Source organism: Haliotis asinina, chromosome 1 (genome assembly GCF_037392515.1).
Source record: "Haliotis asinina isolate JCU_RB_2024 chromosome 1, JCU_Hal_asi_v2, whole genome shotgun sequence".
Lineage (NCBI taxonomy): Eukaryota > Metazoa > Mollusca > Gastropoda > Lepetellida > Haliotidae > Haliotis > Haliotis asinina.
Genome location: NC_090280.1, coordinates 88,855,538 through 88,878,452, shown reverse-complemented (window position 1 = coordinate 88,878,452; position 22,915 = coordinate 88,855,538). Strand labels below are relative to the sequence as shown.

General features: G+C 38.6%; 1 protein-coding gene across 1 annotated transcript; it reads left to right on the top strand.

The window, feature by feature from the left end:
• The first annotated feature begins 94 nt into the window (after positions 1–94).
• On the top strand, positions 95–22,801 carry LOC137254934 (ankyrin repeat domain-containing protein 27-like). The gene is made up of 19 exons (XM_067792564.1): positions 95–170; positions 1,650–1,755; positions 3,842–3,878; positions 4,617–4,693; positions 6,010–6,065; positions 6,595–6,651; positions 6,968–7,032; positions 8,155–8,194; positions 8,596–8,712; positions 9,267–9,343; positions 10,294–10,453; positions 11,785–11,856; positions 12,190–12,268; positions 13,996–14,033; positions 14,377–14,480; positions 15,377–15,470; positions 15,709–15,919; positions 16,874–16,946; positions 18,575–22,801. Exons 1-19 carry the CDS (start codon positions 117–119, stop codon positions 18,633–18,635), a joined length of 1,578 nt encoding a protein of 525 aa, XP_067648665.1. The 5' UTR covers positions 95–116; the 3' UTR covers positions 18,636–22,801.
• Positions 22,802–22,915: the final 114 nt, after the last annotated feature.

The following is a 22,915-nucleotide window of genomic DNA, read 5'->3' as shown; positions in this document are numbered from 1 at the left end:
ACCTGTGTTAATTTGTAACCGTACAAAATTCCAGACAATTACAATCGTATGTAGGTTGTTGTTGCAAATATGTAATACAACAGAAAGGCAAAGGCCGTAAACTGCACGAGCAGAAAATGTCTTGTGACGACGACGAACTTGATAACAATCCTTTTTTCCGAGCATTACAAGTAAGAATTTATTCTCAAAGTGAATGTTAGTTCATTCTCATGAAACACCAAGTTCCATTTATGTTGTCGTCGTGGGCAACGACTTGTTCTTAATGTTCTGTCGTTTGGAAGAAGTTTTGCATTATCATGCCTTGTCACTGTCAATTTTGGCAGTGACTCTTGAGAAGTCTTTGTAAAAGTGATATCAGTGGTAATGTTGCCGCCATGAGTGTCATTTATTGCATATGTTTTCCTTTCTCATGCCTATTCTGTAACTGTTTACATGATATAACTAGATCTATTTAACAGAAAATAAGTGTTTTTACTCAAAATGGAATAAAGATGAGTCAGACACTTAAAAGGCAATTTTTAAACTTCCGTCCTTTAAACCGACTAACTCACGTAAGTGCATATGATAGGTTTATGACAGTGTTCACGAGTGATGTTTCAAAGTAACAGGACATTCTGTCCAGTAAGTTTCAGATGTCTGTCTGACCCACTGAAAATTCACAGGACCCAAAGAGTAAAATTAAACACACATTTCAGATTTAACATTTCTCATAATTGGCATTGTCACATGCCACAAATAACAACTTCAGACAAAGTTATTGTGATATATTCAGTCAGACACTGGGGCCAGCAAGTTGGGGGACTTCTGACAGTTGGCAAATATGCAGGATTGGCCAGAAGGTCAGACACTATTCGTGAAGACTATTATGACAAAGTGTGTTATGGCATCAGTGCCTTTTATGACATGCTGCTTTTTAGGTAGCTCATATCCACTATCGCTTCAAACGTTGTATGTGCAGATATAGTCCATGTGGTTACTTTTGATAGATTAAGGTAAACAACATGGTGTTTAACAAACTATCATTTTTATAAACATGATTGTTGACAATTGGCACAGAGGGCACACACAACAACATGATTAGACAAGTTCATCTGATGCACAAGCTTTTCGTGATGACTGCTGTGTGCTGATGACAAAATGAAGTTCAATGTACAGGCAAAGAAAAGGGTTATTAAAGGGTATGATTTCTTTCATGCTGGGTCAAAATGGGGACTCTGTTTTGTGTCTTCGATAGGTATATGAAATGTGCTCCCAAGCCTTAATATTTCCATCAGCACTCACTGTGATGCCACTGATGATGAAGTCACAGATCATTGAGAATAGAGTTTGAGACACTCTCCTCTGTGTGCCCCTCCATGCTGATCATGTGTCAGCAATCATGTGTATAATGATGATAGTTTGTTAAAGGTCACATGCAACCAAAAATCAAACATAATTAAAACACAGCTATCACTTATTCATGACATATAATATACATTACTGCTTGTAGAAAAACAAATAAACAAGATTATACATGTACAATCACGATTCAGAAGTGCAATATTTTGTACTTGGGCTTGCTTCCCTCAAAATGAAGCTAATTGCTAAAACTGAAAAATAACATTCTCACTGATGTAGTGAGCTGCTAACATAATTTTCCTTTCTGTCAGACCACATACCTGGATCTGTATGAACGAGCACAGGAGAAATGTCATCTGATCTGTGTGCCTCTCTCCTCATCTCTGGAGGGATTAACCATCAATCAGAAGTTTGTGGGTAAGTGTTGTGTTGTTGCTTTGATGACACAGATTATAGATTGTTCAAAAGCACAATAATAATTTACAACAGTGTTTGACATGTCATTAAACTTGTGTATTTGACTCACAAATTATCTGAAATACGCAGTGAATTTAGAAACTTGTATCATTGTTGATGCAATGCTACTTGACCCTTAGTTCTGATAATCCAGACTTCTAGAACTATTTGTTTGCCAGTTAACTGCTGTGTGATGAATAAATACCTGACCTGCTTTACTTTGTTTTATGTTGTTATTTAACAAACACTGCTGATGTCTTGATGAAAGTTACAAACTGAAGTTGACTCCCCAAAACATGACCATGAGTCCCTTACATAACTCCAGGGAGTCATGATGAGTCCTAAATTTTTATTCTTTGGGCAAACACTGTATTTGTTATACGTCTGTCTCCTACTCTCTCGGGTTTCCTATTCTCGCCATAGACATGTTTTCTGACGAAAATACTTAGCGGTTGTTTACATTGCTGACCGTTAACTAGGAAGTGGCCAAAGTCTGCAAATGATCAAAATTTTGCAATGTACCGAATATTGGTGAAGTTTTTACAAACTTGAACTTTTTCATGCCCTTTCCGACAAGATTTCTCTTCCTTACATTTCATAACTTTACTTCCTCTTTATGCCGCGAGAATGGGAGAAGCCTCTTTTAGTCAGTAGCGGACGACCTTGTTTTTCTCCGAGCTCAAAAGTGGGAATACACCTGATGGATCAAGCAGTTGAAAGATGCAGATGTTAGAGGAGGGATTTCTTCATTTAAGAACAACACATTCATACGATAAGAACTGTTTGTATTATTTCTTCAGCCGATATCCATAAGTACCGTGAGAATAGGAAACGCCAGTATGTTTGTTGACGTAGTGAAAATGTGGAAGATTTCCATATGTCTTCAGAATATTAGAATTACAAAGACTCTTACCATGTTTTCCTGTTCACAGAATCAGCCAATCACAGAAAAACATCCTTGTTTTACATAAATTGTGTGTTTTTATAAATTTACCTCATGATTCCCAACTTTGATCTGTTTGGTAGATGAAACAAAAGAAGAAAAACAAAAGAGTTTGCAAAAATTAAACAAACCTATAAATATTGCAGACTTATGAAGTATGTTGATTTTCTTAATTAACCATTCACTTTCTGAATAACTATTATGATTATTGCCAACTGTTAATATGAACACTTATTATTATGTGTTATAACTGATGTATTCTGAATATCTTTATGAGATAATTTTGGTTATTTGAAACAGGTGTAGTGAAACCAGATGCAAGTTCTCCATCAAGTGTTGTCTAATGAGACGATATTAATCAACGATAGTGATGTCATAATGCCAAACTTTCTGTTGTAATGTTGATTCCTTAAATTAACATTATATCGGTAACTTCATTCTAGCAGGTTTTGACCACACCATACATTAGTTTTGTGGATAATGAAAATTCAGTTTCAGTGACCTGGGGATAAGAATATCTCTAGATGCAGGGCTCAAGATAATCGGGCGTACATACTCCTTATTTTTTTAGTATATTAGTACTTATACCCAAAACCTACATATTGAGTACTGAATGGAATTTAATTTAATAGCAGTAATCTTGTATTTTGTTTCATATGTGCACCTTAACATTGCTACACTTGTGTAAACAGGTCGATAAACAATAACAGAATACTTTTTCAAATTAACATGTCCATAAATGATTCTACGTACACCATTGCTTTATTGCGTATCTGCTATGTTGTCCAAATTGTTTTATATCGTATGGTTCATATTTTTTATCTGTACATACGCTGATATGGCCCTTATCTGGAGCCCTGTAAATGTTTATATTTGGGCGTGTTTGTTCACACGTTTCTTATGTTATAACTTATTTCAACAAACATAGAGCCCAAATGTTGCAGAAATCTGCATGCTATGCATTATTCAAAGTGTGACATTCTTCTGTAACTGTATTAAATTGTGTTTGATGTGACAATAATGACCGGAAGGTAAGAATCCTACACAAATCTGGAAAGGACCAACCTTTGTGAATACTGACGATACTAATGTTTGTTTCAACAGAAACCCACATCCTGAGGACATCTCCATATTTCAGAGGGTATGTGTTAGCTGTATTCATTATATGGTGTTTGACCAATGACACTCTGGGCTAGAATTTATCTTTAGTTACCAGTACTTGTTGTAAGAGGCGACTAAGGGGATCAGGTAGTCAGACTCACATGCATGTTAATGTTGTCCTATTTTCACACTTCACACTGAGGGGTGACAGATGGCTTGTGGACCTGTGTCAGTGTGCACTTCAGGTGCAGTTTTGCATAGTCCCCGACTAGACAGGAAACTGTCCTGTTCCATCAGCTGTATGTTCCCTCTTTCGTGTGAAGCGTGAAATTAGAAAAATATGAACAAGATAGTTTCTTAAACAACTTTTTCTGTTATCAGTTCTAAGACGTCAGATTTCAGATCATTTTGGGTACAGAGATTTCAGGACCATGTGTCTTATTTATGTTGTTTGCACTTACCCCATTTCAGATTATTTAATTCATCGTTCTCATTTGAACCCAAACTGACTGTACAGTTCGTTAAAGTCAGAAGCGGACGAACGAAAAGCAATCTATCCAGAAAACTAATATGCATATAATGTTCAATGAAACGCTGATCACAATGAAAACAGCAGACCAACTCTGTGAGGTTTATGCCGAATTTATGACCAGAAAGTAAACAGGCTGTTGCACAAACTGTCATTAAGATATTGACACAGTTCACTGTTTGTTACGCATATGAGTCTGTTAGGGTAGATGAACACACTTGTGGTGATGGCTGTATGTGTTTTGTGCAGGCAATACCTGACGATCAACTCCCACAGCAGGACAGTGTTACTGGAAGAAGGAGGCGGAGTCCTGCAGACAGGGGAAGGTAATACTGCAGCAGAGATGCCTACCCTCCCGAATTTATGGAAAACATCCTGAAAAATGCATGTGGATTCTGCCATTTTGACAAAGCCAACTTCGTTCATATTTTTTTCAAAATATAACAAAGACATAGGTAGTCTTACTTTCTGGAGGGTTAAGATCATCTTTGACTATAAATCATTATATTTAGATGAGTAAACACTTTACTTGCAAATGATCTCTAATTTTTTACTCGAGAAAGTAAACTCAAGTTCAGGAGTCTGCCTTAAAAATTTCATCCACTGTTTATTTTATTCACTTGACATTCACAGACACTGTTGAGTACAGCAAACTAGTTTCAATTGTAGAAGGATCGCTATTTGTAATGGCATTGAAAAGTGTCGTTCCTTGAATGCTACAATTTATAGCTATCCCTAATTTGTTGCGAAAATTCCTGATTTTTTCTATCTTAAGGGGCTCTGATTCCTCATTGCACCAATTTGGAGTTTGCATCTCTGCTGCAGCAGAGATACTAGAGGTTTTAGTTAAAGATGTACTTCCATGTTTGTGGAGGGTATGACTGAGAGGGTTAGATCACTGAATTTGTGTGCTGGTGATTTGTGCCTTACTCGGACAGCGTTTGTGTGCAATGTTCAAAAAGCTGTTGCATGGTTATGTAAGTATATACATAAAGGGATTTTAACCAATTTAGGGATTAAAGCCAATGGCTTCTATATGGAAAATGGGTTATTGGTAAGTGAACCTTGACACATTATAGAAGGCTGGGCTTATATTCGGAAACATGGGCATTTATTTGGCATTTATTGTAAAGTGACAATCGTGAGGAATGAAAAATCAAAAGGCAGTTTGTGAAGGAAATCTTTTTAATGTTATTTTCATGAATATTGCAATGACTGAGCAATGAAACGGAACGCATACAAAACTTAATGTAACTCTTGAAAACTTTGAAATGTTTAAAAATTGGTCATGAGAACTATAGGGTTCAAATGAGTCAATCCATCACACAAAGGATCATAACAGTTGACACTGCTTGTGCCATCAATTATAGGGTTTCCAACAAGTCAATTAAAAAGCTCATTTTTTTTTTCTTTGTCATTAACGTTACATGGGCTTCTACTTGGAAAACAATTCTGAATAGTAGCCGATGGGCTTATAAATGAGAGGGCTTGCTTTAGGAAAACCCTTGTATTTTTGTAGTTTTTAATTAAAGTTAGCAAATTGAGTGAATGCTGTAGAGAAAAATCTGTGAAAAAAAGCAAGCAAGTGATAATCTTTTCATTGAACATGTTCAAATTTTAGTGCTTTTGTGGCTTTTTCCAGGTTTCTCTGCAACTATTACTGTGAAGATATTGAATGAAGAATTAGCCTACAACAAGGTAAAATCTATACTTAATTAAAAGAAATCAAATTTCAAACAGAGACATAGGGTAGATGAGTGGTTAAAGTGTTTGCTTATCAGGTCAGAGATGTGGATTTTATTGCCCACCTGAGAAAAAACAGGTGTGAAGCCCATTTCTGGTGTCCCCACCTGGGTATTGCTTGAATGTTGCTATAAGCAGTCTAAAAGCCTCACTCACTCACTAAATTCATGCATGCATTATTCTCCTCCATGGTATTCTAATACAAAAACAGGTGCCCAGCTGCCTGTACTAGTCAAGGAGACAATGAAGGGCATCTGGAGGTTAGGTAGCAATGACTTTATATGAGGGTGTTGCCCTGATGAATCCATAGTCCATTGATTGACAGTTCGGTGTCAAACAAATGTGATGTCTTTCTAATGAGAGTGAACCTCAACAAGCATTACTGTCTTCTGTAATAAGAAGAATCGTTCTATGATGTATATTTCTTATTTTTTTAATGTCTGTGCATGTTGTACTCTCTTGTTCTATGTTGTACTATTTCCAGGAATACAAGCATTACAAAATCCTGGTTATTGAGAGACCTCTGGACCCAATTTACCATGTGAGTTTCAGTACATTATTGCTTCTAACATAGTAGTTATATGACAATTCTCCTTGAAATTGGGGTGGTTGGGTCGCTTAGTGGTCAGAGTGTCCCTGCTCATGCCGAAGACTCGGGTTTAATTCCCCTCATGGGTATAATGTGTGAAGCCCATTTATGGCATTTCCCACTGCTGTATTAATGGAATATTGCGAAAATTAGCATAAATCCAACCTATAACCTGTAAAAGCCCTGTCAGGATTTCACTGAGTGCTTTATGTTTTCGCTTTAGTTACTTTTTTGAGTGATGCTGAATATTTTTATGCATTTCCATTAGATGAAGAATTCTTCAAAGGGTCAGAGCAATGGAGAACTTTACACACCAAGGGTGTCCCTCGTAGAGTAAGTATATTATTTAACAAGTCAAGAAACAAAAAAATGATTATCCGTACTTTCAGATTTTTTTCTAATTTTTTGTTCATATTAGTACTGTTTGTTGGTTTTGTTAACAAATAACAAGCCAGCCTGAAATAGGTCCTCAGCTCAGTATGTTGATGCAGTGGGTACCTAGTATTATTAATAATGTCCATTTGTATTGTGTTGTGTCACAGTGACCAAACCACCAAGGAATTGTTCACAATTTCTCATATTTGAGACCCGTGAAGGTCCTGGGGTAGAATAGGCCTTCAACCATCCATGCTTGCCATAAAAGGCGACTGTGCTTGTCGTGAGAGGCGAATAACGGGATCGGGTGGTCAGGCTCGCTAACTTAGTTGACACGTCATTGATTCCCAATTGCGCAGATCGATGCTCATGTTGTTTAGCATTGGATTGTCTGTTCCAGACTCAATTATTTACAGACCGCTGCCATACAGCTGGAATATTGCTGAGTGCGCCGTAAAACTAAGCTCACTCACTCTCATATTCGAACACACACGATTTTAGAACTTCTGTTTTAGTTTTTGAAACACTTGACGATAGAATATATCTCCAAGTTGTCAGGGCCTGAAAACATGGTTAATTGTTAGAATACTACTTCACTAATTGAAAAGACAAGATTTGATTTTTCTTAAATTCTCCAGGAAGATTATGTTCATGGTATGTCAGTCATCACATTAAAGTAGCAAGTTGCATCATGCTATGCTGCTCTACAATAACAACTTGAATAAAAAAATCTAAAAAATGATGCTAACCAATGTTTTTTGGTGACTGATTGGTTGTAATGAAGCAATCGTCAATTAAAAGATTTTAACTAATTCCAAACACAAGTTGGGTTACATCTGTAACGTGCATGCTCAATGTGCTACAGTAGTTACAGGTGGGAAGTTCATGGAAGGAGATAGTCACTTGGGATAGAACTTTCTGAAGAGTAAGTTTTATGAGTTTGTTTGAATGTCTCAAACTTGATATTCTTTTAGAATTATTTCAGGTTTCATGGCTTCTGTAAACAAATAAAACTGCAAATTATTTGAAAGCATATATGACCGTTGCCAGGAGTCTCATAAATTGGTTTCCATTTTTCAGGTGCAAAGCCTTTCTGAAATCTTTTAATGAATATACTGTGGTAAGTTTGTCTAAGGCACAATAGTAGTTATAGTTTACCATTGTTAACTTTCAAAGAAAAACATGTAGAGCAAGCAGAGAAATATAGCAACAACTGTTATTGAAATGTGTGGTCATTTTGTCTGAGGCACTTCATTTTGCTGTCCAGGGTTGTGTCCCTCGTGCATATATAGCTGGAATATTGCAGTGTGCAGCCTTGTGCAACTCACTCAGGAGGAAGACAAAAATAGAAAATACTCCTACTTTTGATAAGCCATTTCTTTCTGTGGGTATTTCTGCAAAACGTGCCACTTGCTATTATGTATTTTGAAAATTAACACATATGTATTCGTCAGTAACTTACAAAATCTTCAGCGGACATTATACCACCATGACAAGTTATTCCAAGGACTTTCTGCGTAGGTGTTAAGATCACTAGACGATAGCATCTCCCGTTTCAACAAGAACTACATGGTGTTGAAGAACTACTTGCAGGATGCCGCCTCAAGGCTGGAAAAGATGGCTGCTGATGCCATTGAGGTGAGGCTGATTTACCTCAGATCATTGAAATCATCTTCAGCTTTGGGATCAGGTAGTCAGGCTCACTGATAATATTCATGGAACACCCTTGATCTTCATATCTTTCTTGTGGGGTAGTAGGGTTAAAGCTAGGCTTGTCAGACCGAAGACCTGAGTTCGTTTCCCCATGTGGGTACAATCTGTGAAGCCCATTTGTGGTGTTCCCAACCATGATGTTGCTGGAATATTGCAGCATGTTAACACCATACTCTTTCCGTCCACTGTTCATAATTCTTTGGTCATACGAAAGGCACATTGTTCTAAAAATTTCTGGAGAAAATTTGTTTAAATCGACTTTAATGGACCTCGATGATACTAGGATACTAAGATACAGTGGGCGATGGTTAAAGCAAAGTGGTTAAAGCATTTGCTCGTCATGCTGAAGACCCAGGTTCTATTTCCCACATGGGTACAATGTGTCAAACCCAGTTATGCTTTGATTATTGGAATTGTGATGATGTCATGTCTGTTTGAAAATGGTCAAGTGAAGCACGGAGTTTTGTGTTTCTTTTCAGAACTGCACAAAATGTACCAAACATAAATTATACTCCGATCCGAAGTTTAGAGAAGCTCTGTCCGGTTCAATAGAAAGGTAAGTGCAACACTAATGATAGTAACAATGATTATCACTCATGTAGCGAAACACTTGAATTTGATAGTCTGATATATGAACTTTGACCTTTGGTTGTTGGACCACATATGACTGAAATGTAATCAAGAAAAATATCATTAGATGTGTACACGTTTTATGTGAAATGTTCAGAACTAGGTAAAGGTAAAAATGATTTCATTTAAAACCTCATATGGTGTCCCCTGCTGTGACATTGCTGAAATATTGCTAAAACTCACTCACTCACTCTCATGTCGCATCATCAGACATTTGTGTGACCATAACCTTCCATTCAAATCCATGACTTCCTAACAGATTTAACCAATCAGGCACTGGCTACTGTATAGGGTGTGGCAGGACTTACAAAATTCCCCAATCACTGACACTAATCCCTCAACAAACAAAAATCCACATAAACCACAGATAACTGACCTGCAGTATGTATGCTGAGGGCTTTCCGCTGACATGGTTACCATTAGCTAATATTTCCACAAGTTGACATCCTTGAATATTGACAAAAACGTGACCGTTTACCAACTGGTGGTCATTTGAAACGGTTAGCTGAGGCGACCTTCTACTTTTTGTCAGACTCAGTATAGCAGTGTAAGGAAATATACTGAGCCTAAGTTACTTAGACTGCAGTCATTATTAATCTAAAGTACTGTCAAACACAGTCAAAGTGGACGGGTCTGGTGCTTGTGTATTCTTATGTCCTCATCATTTCAACACAAAATGACATCTCATTTTCGAAGGGAAAACAAAGCGCCCGTGATCAGCCGAATTTGAACACGGTGCTGAAGACGTAAATTATAATGTGTAATATATTATATCTTAATATATTCATTGATATTCATTATGTATTCATCACAGAGGATCTGTATATATGCGTACAGTTTTATCTAGAATGAATGGTGTGAGTGTTGATGTTCCAGTTATGTGCTGGGTAGTGTCCATCAGAAGGTGTTCCCAGTCATCTGTGAGGAGTTTGCTGCTGATGACCAACTTCTATCTCGACAGTGTCAGAAACTGAGTGGAGTCACGCCAGAACACCTTGGTGTCCGGGCTGAGTTCTCATGTCCTCTTCCGTCTGCTGTAAGTAATGGGACCTTGGGGGTGATTTAGTTATCCTAAAAGTGTTGTAGCTAAAGCCCTATTGCTATTAAATTGTAATATCAGTTATCACATTGTGTCAAGGGAAATACAGCTCTGGGAATACAACCTTACTCCGGAATGATAAGACCCCATATATCCCTTGACACGAAGTGGTAATGCGTTTATCAAGCCGAATGTTTTCACTAAATCAAAAGAAAACAGTGGGCTTCAAATCGACTTGTTTTTATTTGTATGAAACGTTTCATTGCTGCCATATTGACGCCAGCTAATCAATTGACCTCAATGCAGCGGATGTTACAAAAGGCTTGGCGACTTCATGTGGTCACAGAGGCGTGGTGCGTTGATGTGAGTTTTGAACTCCCTGCTCATGCATTGTGACGGGTGTACATGGTATTTTATCAGTCATGTGAACCAATCAAAACTTGACATTCTTACATGAAGCTGGATAATATTCTGTAAGAGTGTTGTAATATGCTTTTGATAGCTGAAACAGTACTGCTGCTCTATATTTTCTAATGTATTGTGATGGCTAAAACACTACTGCTGTACTATTTCATACCATTCTTCCAACAGTATTTTCACAGCCGCTAATGCTGCTACTATACTGTTGTAATATTGTACACTGTTCTTGTAATGTATTAGCTGAATCACTGTTGCTGTACTATTGTAATATTGTTCAGAATTCTGCATTTACCTGTAAAACAAGCATTAGGATGACACAGTACCTGATGACCGTGTTTTTATGTTGCAGGTGTTGTCATTTTATGGTTGTTATGTTGAAGGTGTTGTCATCTTACAGTTCTTGTCATGTTGCAGATGTGTTTCTTTTGCTTCTGTTGTCATGATGCAGGTGTCGTAATACAGGTGTTGTCATGTTGCAGGCGTTGTCAAGATGCAGGTGTCACAATACAGGTGTTTTCATGGTGCAGGCGTTGTCATGATGCAAGTATCATCATGCTCCAGGTGTCATGTTGCAGGTGTTGTCATGTTGCAGGTGTTGTCATGTTGCAGGTATTGTCTCATGTTGCAGCTATTGTCATGATTCAGATGTCATGTTCCAGGTGTTGTCATGATGCAGGTGTTGGGTGTTGTCATGATGCAGGTGTTGTCATGTTGCAGGTGTTGTCATGTTGCAGGTATTGTCATGTTCCAGGTGTTGTCATGATGCAGGTGATGTCTCATGTTGCAGGCATTGTCATGATTCACATGTTGTCATGTTCCAGGTGTTGTCATGATGCAGGTGATGTCTCATGTTGCAGATCTTGTCATGTTGCAGATGTTGTCATGTTGCAGATCTTTGTGTGTTGCAGGTGGTTGAACTGGCTAACTTGGATGGACTGACCACCCCAAGGGCTAAACAGCTCTGTCTCAAGTCTGCAGTGGTAGGTAGCCAAATAAGTAGATAGTAGTCAAATGTAGCTCAAACTCCAGTTGCTAAAGACAATTCCAGTATTGCATACATCATGTCACATGTTTAATGGCAGTGTTGATATTCAGGACAATGTGACAGAAGTTTTGAATGTCAGTGTTGATTGTTTGAGGACAGTGTGACAGAAGGGTTGAATGTCAGTGTTGATTGTTGAGGACAATGTGAGGCAAGGGTCGAATGTCATTGTTGACTGTTTCAGGACAGTGTGATAGAAGGGCCAAATTTCAGTGTTGATTGTTCCAGAACAGTGTAACAGAGGGTTGAATGTCAGTGTGGATTTTTTCAGGACAATGTGACAGAGGGGTTGAATGCATTTGTTAGAGAAAACCAGCAGCCCAACCTACAAGGACAGCCTTCAAATGGGGGTATGTAGCATTCAGCTTACACAAGGCGAAAGAAGAATGATATGGAATTCATATTATGCATGTTTCCATTCAAATTGTCACTTGAAAGTACCCAGGTTTAGGACAGTGTCCAAACTGTTAGAACTGGTCTTATTCAACTCTTGCTTGTTGTAAGAGGCGCCTAAGGCAAACAGGACTGGGAGGTCAGATTCAGATGCTTAGGATGCCAATCACTAGATTGTCTGGTCCAGACTTCATTCCGTCATTGGCAGGAATATTGTTGAATTGCAGCATTATACAACAAACGAATAAATCTTGTATGTCTGGGTCAGGGTGAATCAGGTGAGTCGTCTTCTCACTTCAGCCTCTGTTTCATACCTGACATTGTGTCCTTTCTGAATCCCATTGTTAGTGTCCCCTGCCAACATTTTTCAAGAACGATTCTGTTTCTGTCATTAGTGTTATTAATTCACCTAAGTTCTTCTTTTTCATATTGAGTTGCAACATTTTGTTTGTTGTTTTATGTTTGTTGTATTGATCCAGCTATATCAATTCTTCACCAGAGAGTCCGTGAGTCATGTAATTAAGTGTCCCTGGAACTCCTCCCCTTAATTTTCAGTGTTCCTGGACAATAAAATGGGGTTCCTAGACACATAGATATTGTTACTGTGACTGTTATTGTATATCTTGGTCATCACTTTATCACCATTATCCAGCTTTTAGCAAATTCAGTGATAATTTTTTGTCACATGATTGGACTTTTTCTGCATCCCTGTGGATGCGCTAATTAACTTTGCTGCATCGATTGTCAAATTTTATGCGTATATTTTGCATCCCTTAAATCACTGGATAGAACTGTTCAGGTACACAAATACACAAATGGGATACAATGATACAACGCATCAACCTACAACTTCTGTACCACAATACGTATGGTTTATAAAACTACGTGGTATATTGATGTACAAACTGTAGATAGTCTATGCAGATTGTTTATGTATTACCTTGTTATTACAGATTGTTATATGTCTTTCCCATATAACAATCTGCTTTGCTAGTACTAAACAGTTGGTAGGGGTAGCCCATTGGTTAAAGCTTTGACTTGTCATGAAAATTGCTAAAGGTGGTGTAAAACCAAACTCACTCCCCATGAAAAGGATTCAGGGTGTTAAATCACCAGCCAAATGGGAGAAAAGGAAAACATCTTGTATCACCACTATTATCAGAATACAGTTCACTCTAATTCGGACAGGCTTGGGACAGACTGAAAAAGCTGAATTAGACAGCAGTCAAAGTTACACAGAAATTTCCTATATCAATGGCTCGAATTACACTGACACAGAGTTTTGCAAGATCATCACAATTATTGATAATCGCATCCAGGGTAAATAAGCACTCACCGCTAAGCAAAATACACAAACCAATTAGCTGGTTGTTTATTCCAGGTTTATTGGCCAAGCAGACTTCCTGTTCAGTAAATAAGACAAAATACCCAAACCAATCAATGGGCCAATACTTTGGTCCAAAATTTGAAATAATAAGAATCTGTGAAACAGAGCTTTTTCCTTATGACAACAAAGAAGGTTTACATCAAGACCGTAAGTTCACTCTGGTTTATACAGCAGTCAGAGAAAGGCAGAGTAGAGTTAGACAGGGAGCACTGTATTTATCATTTGACAGATTTGCTATCTTTACTTCCACCCATCCAAAACCACTGACTGTAGTGCATCACGTGATGTTTGTTGCAGATGCCTGTTTGACCTCAGATGACCTCATTCCTATTCTGGTAAGACTTGTGTAACATGGACGACCGTTTGAAAATAGATGTAGTATAATGTCCAAGGCTATTTTTCCATTTCTAACTAGCTGTAATTATTATAATGAGCTGCTTTAAACCTGGCGCTTATTAGAGGCCCTGTGCTTATTAGAAGAAATATGGTAGTTGGAAACTTTATAAATGATTTGGATTGACCTGATCTTACCAATTGTGTACCACTTAATTATTCTATATTTGGATTGTTTTTCAGTAGTTTTATGAAATTTTAGGAAAGTAAGGAGAAGAAATATTTCCTTTAAAATGGGAATTTTCCTCTGAGAGCCACTGCACTGACTCATGAGTCTTGTTACAGGTGACAGTTATAGCCCAGGCCAAGTGCAGTCATCTCCAGAGTGACATTTACTACATGGAGAACTTCACCTGGTTCTCTACCACCAAGGACATGGACAATGTCAGGTGGGTTATATCTGCAGGTGTGTTAGCTAACCTGGTTCTGTAGGACCAAGGACATGGACAATGTCAGGTGGGTTATATCTGCAGGTGTGTTAGCTAACCTGGTTCTGTAGGACCAAGGACATGGACAATGTCAGGTGGGTTATATCTGCAGGTGTGTTAGCTAACCTGGTTCTCTACCACCAAGGATATAGACAATATCAGGTAGGTTACGTGTGCAGGTAGTTTAGCTAACCTGGTTCTCTACCACCAAGGACATGGACAATATCAGGTAGGTTATGTGTGCGGGTAGTTTAGCTAACCTCGTTCTCTATGACCAAGGACATGGACAATATCAGGTAGGTTACGTGTGCAGGTAGTGTTAGCTAACCTGGTTGTCTACAACCAAGGACATGGACAATATCAGGTAGGTTATGTGTGCAGGTAGTGTTAACTTACCTGGTTCTCTATGACCAAGGACATGGACAATATCAGGTAGATTGTGTGTGCAGGTAGTGTTAGCTAACCTGGTTGTCTACAACCAGGGACATGGGCAATATCAGGTAGGTTGTGTGTGCAGGTAGTGTTAGCTATCCTGGTTGTCTACCACCAAGGACATGGACAATATCAGGTAGATTGTGTGTGCAGGTAGTGTTAGCTAACCTGGTTGTCTACCACCAAGGACATGGACAATATCAAGTAGGTTATGTTGGTTTGTTTGCAAAGTAGTGTTAGATAGCATGGTTCTCTGTGACCAAGGACGTGGACAACGTCAGGTAGGCTATGAGATTATGGTTTACACTGAGGTAAACATTTAAAATCTGTTTGACTTCAGGCTTTAAGCTGTTAAAGAGACTCATTTATTTCATGTTAACATCTGTTTGTAATTTGTATCCTGTATGTCATTATTGCTTTTCCAGTTACTGTCTGGTGACATTCAAGGCGGCAGTGGAGTACATGAAGACGACTGACTTCAGTGACTTAAAGTCTCAACATATGGCGCCCCGGAATGAGGTGAGGCTGTTATGTCGCAGTCATTGGATGGTTGGTTGGTTTGTCATTTACAGAAGTTTGTAAATAACTGAGTCTGGATAAAACAATCCAGTGATTAAAGTAATGTGCACAATTGGGTTATGGTTTTACCTTGTCAATGTCAGTGATCTTTAAGCCATTTACATTTACAGAACAGGTAGAAGACTGGTGGGAAATTCAGTTCCTCTAGTTACTTATCTCCCTTGCTCTGTGCTCATAGATCAGTATTGATGACCTGATGGCGGCCACCAACGCCCTGAGTGTGGACAATGGTCAGGGCAGAGAGAAGTCTCGGATCTCCAACAACAGGTCTCCGCAGTCAGCATCTCGTTTGGACCGACAGCTGGAGCGCATCTCCAAGATACTCCAGGACTCGGCCGGGGAACTCAAGACGGAGAAGAAGAAAACAGGACCAAGGAGTATATTTGGAGGTGGGCAAGCTGTTTGGAAATCCACCGCCTCATTTTATTGCCTCATACTGTTCTGTTCACCTTTGTTAGTGGACATGAAACCAATAGTTGTGTTCTCCATCTGTTTAGCAGAGGATGTTCCTTGATGAGCTGTGTGGTGGTGTAGCCTAGTGGTTAAAGTGTTTACTTGCACCCTGAAGACCTGGGTTAGATTCCACATATGGGTACAATGTGTAAAGCCCATTTCTGGTGTACCCCGTAATGATATTGCTGGAATATTGCTGAAAGCAGTGTAAATCCGTGCTCACTCCATGATGAGATTGTTGACAGTAGATCCTGCTGTTTGTTTGTTATCTAACACTGCTCTCAGCAATATTTCTGAAATATTGAGTTGGATTAGACATTCCATAGATCAACAGCATGAATTTACCCAAAGATGATGTGTCAATTAAGTCAGTTAGTCTGAACACTCATTAGTTGCTTCTTATCACAAGCATGGGTTACTAAGGACCAGTTCAGATTTGAGTCGTTGAGGGACGAAGATACAGTTAGTTTGTTACTTCCAATATATCTTGATGCACCATCAGATGGGTTTTTGGCATCAGAAATTATAGTCTCTGATAAAACGAATGATAACATGAAGTGATACATTTTGGTTTGATGTTAATGCAGAGGTGTGACATGAAGTGATGAATTTTCATTTCATGTCAGTACACAGACAAGAAGTAACAGGGGGTGTGATAACAGTTCAACTTTTTTTTATGGGAGCCATAGATTACCCTGCGGTTTAACCAAATCTGTGGAATCATGAAGCGCTTTATTGCGAGGGATGACTGTGATGTGATGAATTATATTTTATGTTTGATGTAATACAGGAAGTGATGAAATTTGGTTTGATGTTAGTACAGATGTGATTTTGACTCCAATTTATGTTTATTTGAACTGTCGTTGATGTGATTGTTGTCTTCTTCACAGCTCGACCTGAGGTCTATCAAACCCCTGATGTTGTTCCCCAACAGGACCCCAGTAGGAAACGCCAGGAACTTGGGTAGGTAACTTATGTCTGTGTTGTCTGGTAGTCAGAGTATGTACATTTCTCGTTGGCTTACTGTCAGCCAAGATTTGCCCTAAACCCACTAACTCAGTTAATGAATACCTGTATCATAAATCAATTCTCAATGTCAGTCACTGGATTGTCTGTCTCAGTTGTCTGCAGCCTGGATGATCTGCTCCAGACTGCTGTTTATCCGTGAAAGATCTGGGCCAGAATTGATTTTCAGTTACCCATGCTTGTTGTCAGGGGCAACTTAGGAATCGGATGGTCAGGCTCACTGACTTGGTTGACACATGTCATGATATCGCAGTTGTGTAGATTGATTGTCATGGTCTTCCAGACTTGATTATTTACAGACTGCTGCCATATAGGTGGAATATTGCCGGGTGAAGCGCGAAACTAAACTTGCTCACACAATCCCAGACTGCTGTCATAGGACTGACTCATAGATTGCCGAGTGACACATGAAACTAAACTTGCTCACACAATCCCAGACTGCTGTCATAGGACTGACTCATAGATTGCCGAGTGACACATGAAACTAAACTTGCTCACACAATCCCAGACTGCTGTCATAGGACTGACTCATAGATTGCCGAGTGACACATTAAGCTAAAAACAAAACAAGATCACATGTTTACAGACTACTGTCATAGAGCTTGAGAACGGTATTTGATAGATAAAGAAACCATGATTATTGGTTTAGGTTACCACAAACACACCACTAACTTGTGTATGATAAGAGACAATTTGGATTAGGTTTCACAAGGGAAACGTTCATCAACTGCCCTGTTTTCCTTGCATAATAAACCATGTGTGTCATTCATTATGGATATGACCCTTACTAGTGTGTGAGTCAGTTTAGTTTTACGCCGCACTCAGCAATATTCCAGCTGTGTGGCAGCGGTCTTCCGATAATCTAATCTGGACCAGACAATAGAGTGATAAACAGCATGAGCATAGATCTGTGCAAGTGGGAACTGACGTGTCAATCAAGTCAGTGAGTCTGACCACCCGATCCCGTTGATTGCCTCTGACGACAAGCATACTCACCTTTTATGGCAAGCATGGGTTGCTGAAGGCCTATTCTATCCTGGGACTTCATGGGTATGACCCTTACTTAGTGAAAAACAGCTTACACAGTGAAATTGTTAAAAGTCAGATCATGTGTAGAATGCCATTAAGTAACTATTACATCAATCAGTGGGGTAGCTGAGTGGTTAAGGTGTTTGCTCATCAGACTGAAGACTTAGGTTTGATTCCTCACATTGGCACATTATGTGCTGCCTATTTCTGGTGTCACCTGTAGTGATGTTGCCAGAATGTTGCTAAAAGCGGTGAAGATATATTGGGTAGCCTCATGGTTAAAGCATCCACTCTTCACACTGAAGACCTAGGTTCAATTCCCAACATGGTACAGTGTGTGAAGCCTATTTCTTGAGTCCTCCTGCATGATATTGGTGAAATATTTCTAATTGTGGTGTAAAACCATTCTCACTTACTTGCTCACTCACTTTTCATTTAAATTTGTGTAAAATCCAACGTTTTCTCTCACTCCTTCATCAATCAGTATGCTCCCATTTTGCAGTATACGCTTTAGTAAATGTTGCTTTGGATTTCAGGGAGTTTTTATCCGCTCTCCAAGATGACGACTTTGACCAGCCATTTGGGAAACAGACTTGATGTTGTCTCCCCGGGAACACTCTGCCCAACATGTCTTTCACGTCAACCTTCTGTAGCTTCCTTCCTGTCAGTCTTCCGTGCCACTCGGCTGATCCCCTCATTACTAGAGAGATGCAGCAGTGTGATGTGACTGCCTCAGTTGAGGGATAATGAGTTAATGATTGTTCTTCCTTGTATCAATTTTGTACATTCTGTGATTTTAGGTAAAATTGGAAGTGCGACCTGTCCTAGAAGCAAGAAACAATGCAAATGATTTGTGGTCGGTGATTCTTGACCCGGTATCCAACTCTGAGGATATGGGATGTTATTCATAATATCAGTCACTGGATTGTCTTGTCCTGACTTGATTATTTATAGGTTGTGGTTGTTGTTGTCAGACTTTAGCTGTTACATTTGGTCAGTACTACAAAGGTTAGAGTTCATACAACAAGGGGCTTCTTTCACGAAGCAACCTGTATTAAGGTTTGGCTCAACTCCCATTCATTAACATTGCACTAAGGTTACCTTAGTGATTTGTGCAGAGATGGAATTTATCAGAATCAGCCCAGAAAATGCAATGTGACAAATGCAAATTCATCTCGATTTTTTCATTTTCGATTAACAGACTTCCTTACTGGAATGCTAGGATGATCTTTGACAACAAGTAATGATGATTAAATAGATATAACACTTTTTTGCAGAAGTTCTCAAAATGTTTACACACAAAAGTAATCCTGAAGTTGAATAGGCTGCCTAATAAATTCCACACACTTACATTCACAAACACTGCGGAGCACAGCAAACTGGTTTCAGTTGTATAAGGATTGATATGTGTAATGGCATCGAAAAGTTGCATTCCTTATAGCTGTTGGGAAGGTTCCTAATTGTTTCTGTCATAGGATGCTCAGGTTTCTAAATGCCCAATTTGGGATCTCAGCTTTTGATCACCTTAGTGCTTTGTGAAAGGAGGCCCAGATTTGCAGTGTTGTAATTCTTAGTAGACACAATATATGCAAATATGGACATGTGATAATGACAAGACTACCATGGTATTCTTTTCATTTTTTTCCTTGGACAGAATGGATTTTTACCATAATCACAAACAGATTTCATCACAGATTTTGCCTGTCATTAATGCATATAAGGGCAAATTGCAGGTAAGCAAGTCAAGAACACACACCTTGATACGAACAAGTGCAATATAAGTTCAGGTGTCAGTCATTCATTTATCATGCTGTCAATAACTGGAATGTTCATAACAGATCACGGCCATTGTACTGGAACATTGCTGAGTTTTGCTTTTAAACAACAGGCAAACAAACCATTCATCCACTCATTCACCAAGCCATGCTTCTGTCTGTTTTATGTTAATATTGATAGTGCCTCTGCTTTGTCATGAATTTTGGAGGCAATCTAGAAGGATGTTGTCATTTCCAGATGCCTGCAATGCTCATTCTTAATTTTGCTGTATTGATGGGCATTTAAATACACCAATAGTATTGTGGACAGTATGCATTTGTCCGAGGTACATCATAGCCTAAACAACAAGTAAGAAAACTCAGTTGATTCGCAGTAATGGCAACATTAGAATAGAGTTATTTCCCATTAGTTTCAGTTGCAGAATTGATAATTCATTCAGATTCATGTAATCTGCATGGAGACAGATTCAGGGGTGTAACTACCATTATAAGAAAAAGCCCTGCCTTATACATGTTTTGTGCTAAAATGGTTGGACAAGAACTCAATACTGTCTAAATGTAAAGCTTTGCAACCTATCGGCTTACACAAAAACTTGCAGTGTGCCTTAGATTTCATACAGTAGCTGACAAAAAGAAGGAGTTTCAATATTATTTGACAGTCACCTCTAATCAACTGAGGTCCATGGGGATAGGGGTACTTCTTGAAACGTTTTCCTATATTCTTTTGTATATTAGAAGCTGTAATTTTCACCCACCATTTTGAGCTTCCAACTTCAGAACCAAATACTCAAACCAGCATACCAAATATTGTTCTAATTCTCTGCTGAGGCCCTAGTCTTTTGACATCTCTTCCGTCTATCCTGTATTTAGGAATGTGTCATTTTCAGAGTACATCATCTCAAATATTGGTAATTATGTTGTTTTAGAATTTTATGTTTGCCATGTATAAACTGTGTATGTGATATTACTTTAAAATTATTTTCTGTTATATGTATTTGTTTACATATGTTGAATTTGTTGTGCATAATCCTTTCTTGTAATTTCTGTTGAAGTACATCATGTATGTAACTGTTGTGAGGTCACAGTACACATTGTGAAGATCTGGGTTAGAATTTGTCTTAAGTAACCCGTGATTGTCAAAAGAGGCCACTAGCTGGATCAGGATCAGTCATTTTTGCGTCTATCCTGTTTGCGTATATGGATGCTCTGATGTCAGTTGTTTAGTGGTGTAGCCATGTGGAATAGAGAGGTCACTCATCATTTTGAGGAACCAGCATCGAATCCCCACGTGGATACAATATGTGAAGCCCATTTCTGGTGTCCCCTGGTGTGATGTTGCTGGAATAATGCTAAATGCAGCAAAAAACACACTCACTCTGGTAAATTTGCATCCATGATCCATTACACATCAAAATATACAGCAAAAGTGTATCTGCATCATTTGGCACTGTACAAGAAACAGGGTGATTCACTTAAACATTGTATTCATACAGTTTTCCTTAGTTACTTTCGATGAAAATACATTTTTCTTAATGATTAAAATTAACATTTTATGTAAAGATATTACGTTGGTGTGTAGCAGTATTGAAATGTCATATGTTAAAATGATATGATATGTAATGTCTATCACTGACCCTCATAATACTATATGCTTTCCTCGAACTTGATACTGGTGGTACTAAGACATAATGAGCTAATAATGCCAGTGTATTTCAGACTAACAGGGCCAGATGGTAAGGCTCACTAACCTGGCTGACCCATGTCATTGTATACCAACAGTGTAGATTGATGCTTATGACGTTGATCATATGATTGTTTGTCCAGACTTGATTATTCACAGATACCTCCATTTAGCTTGAACATTTCTGAGTGCAGTGTAAAACTAGAATCACTCACTCACATATGAGTATTTGAAGGACACCAAGTTGAAAAGCGGTTTTACTCTAATGGTCTTGGTTTACAGTTGTTTTATCCTTACTTTGTGTAAAACTGTAAAGGATTCTCTTCAACAAACTGGATTATGGATGACGAAACATGAGAAATCTAGTCAGTTTTACGGGATAGCGGGTAACACAAGGAAGGCCTGAGCAGGTGTTCAGTATTTCTAGTACTTCAGATAGGCCGAGCATAGTTTTATTGCAGTCGCTAATAGAAATGTGTTGATCTGTTGTGAGGGTATAAATGTGAAAGCGTTCAATATGATAAATATTTAGCTATTTTAACTTTGTGATTGTACACAGTTGGTGATTAGTCAAGAGAGAGAGGCAATCCATGATATCAGACTGTTGGTAATATGAATGTTAACAAAATCACCCTTGAAAACTGATTGAGTTTTTAGGGACTGGGTATTTGTGATAACTTCCCATTAACTGTTATTTCTTTTAATTTCCCACGTCTATAATACATGAGCCAGTCTCCATCTTTGATAAATGATTAGCCCACCTAGCTATGTGATAAGCAGCCTGCCCACTCGTCTCGAAGGAAGATGATCAACCCACCTATCTCTATGGAATATGACCAGCCCACCCACCCCTGAGGAAGATTAATGGCCACCCGTGTCCAAATAAGATGACCAGCCCAAAGTCCTCTGAGAGATTAAAACAACTGCCCCTGTTATTTATTACCTCCCCTTAACATCATCCTCTCTACCTCTGTAATCAGTCCTAGTCCGCCTATTCCATCCTTAACAACAGCTGTGACGTAAAAGATCGTTCGCAACTCTCCGTCTCTTTCCGTGACCTACAATAATGACACGAGTAGTTACGAATTGTAAAAGATTAGACGATGTGGTTGTACCTGTTGTAGCAGGTATGGCTTCCTTAAGGTTTTATTGTTGATAAGGTTATGTCTGGTGAAAAGTGGACACAAATTCTAATGCTTTAGTTAGGTTTATTGGATGATGTCATTCAGTGTTGCAGTAACCATGAAATGAGGGGTAGTTTGAAAACAATTAGAAAAAGTGTTCTTTCACAATAAATAAATTCATGAATATTAGCTATGTTTTGTTAGATCTGTGGGTCTTTAGACTCTTAAAGGTTAGAAGAACAAATTGGAAGTTTGTAATGGATACTGCTGTTACATCTGTGAATTAAGAGGCACTGC

What these genes read in the sequence shown, in the direction of transcription:
- LOC137254934 (XM_067792564.1), top strand. Translation starts at nt 117, where the DNA reads ATGTCTTGTGACGACGACGAACTTGATAACAATCCTTTTTTCCGAGCA. An exon ending in CATCAATCAGAAGTTTGTGG is followed by an intron (nt 1,756 to 3,841) that starts GTAAGTGTTGTG and finishes TTGTTTCAACAG; the next exon opens with AAACCCACATCCTGAGGACA. An exon ending in AAGGACATGGACAATGTCAG is followed by an intron (nt 14,481 to 15,376) that starts GTGGGTTATATC and finishes TTGCTTTTCCAG; the next exon opens with TTACTGTCTGGTGACATTCA.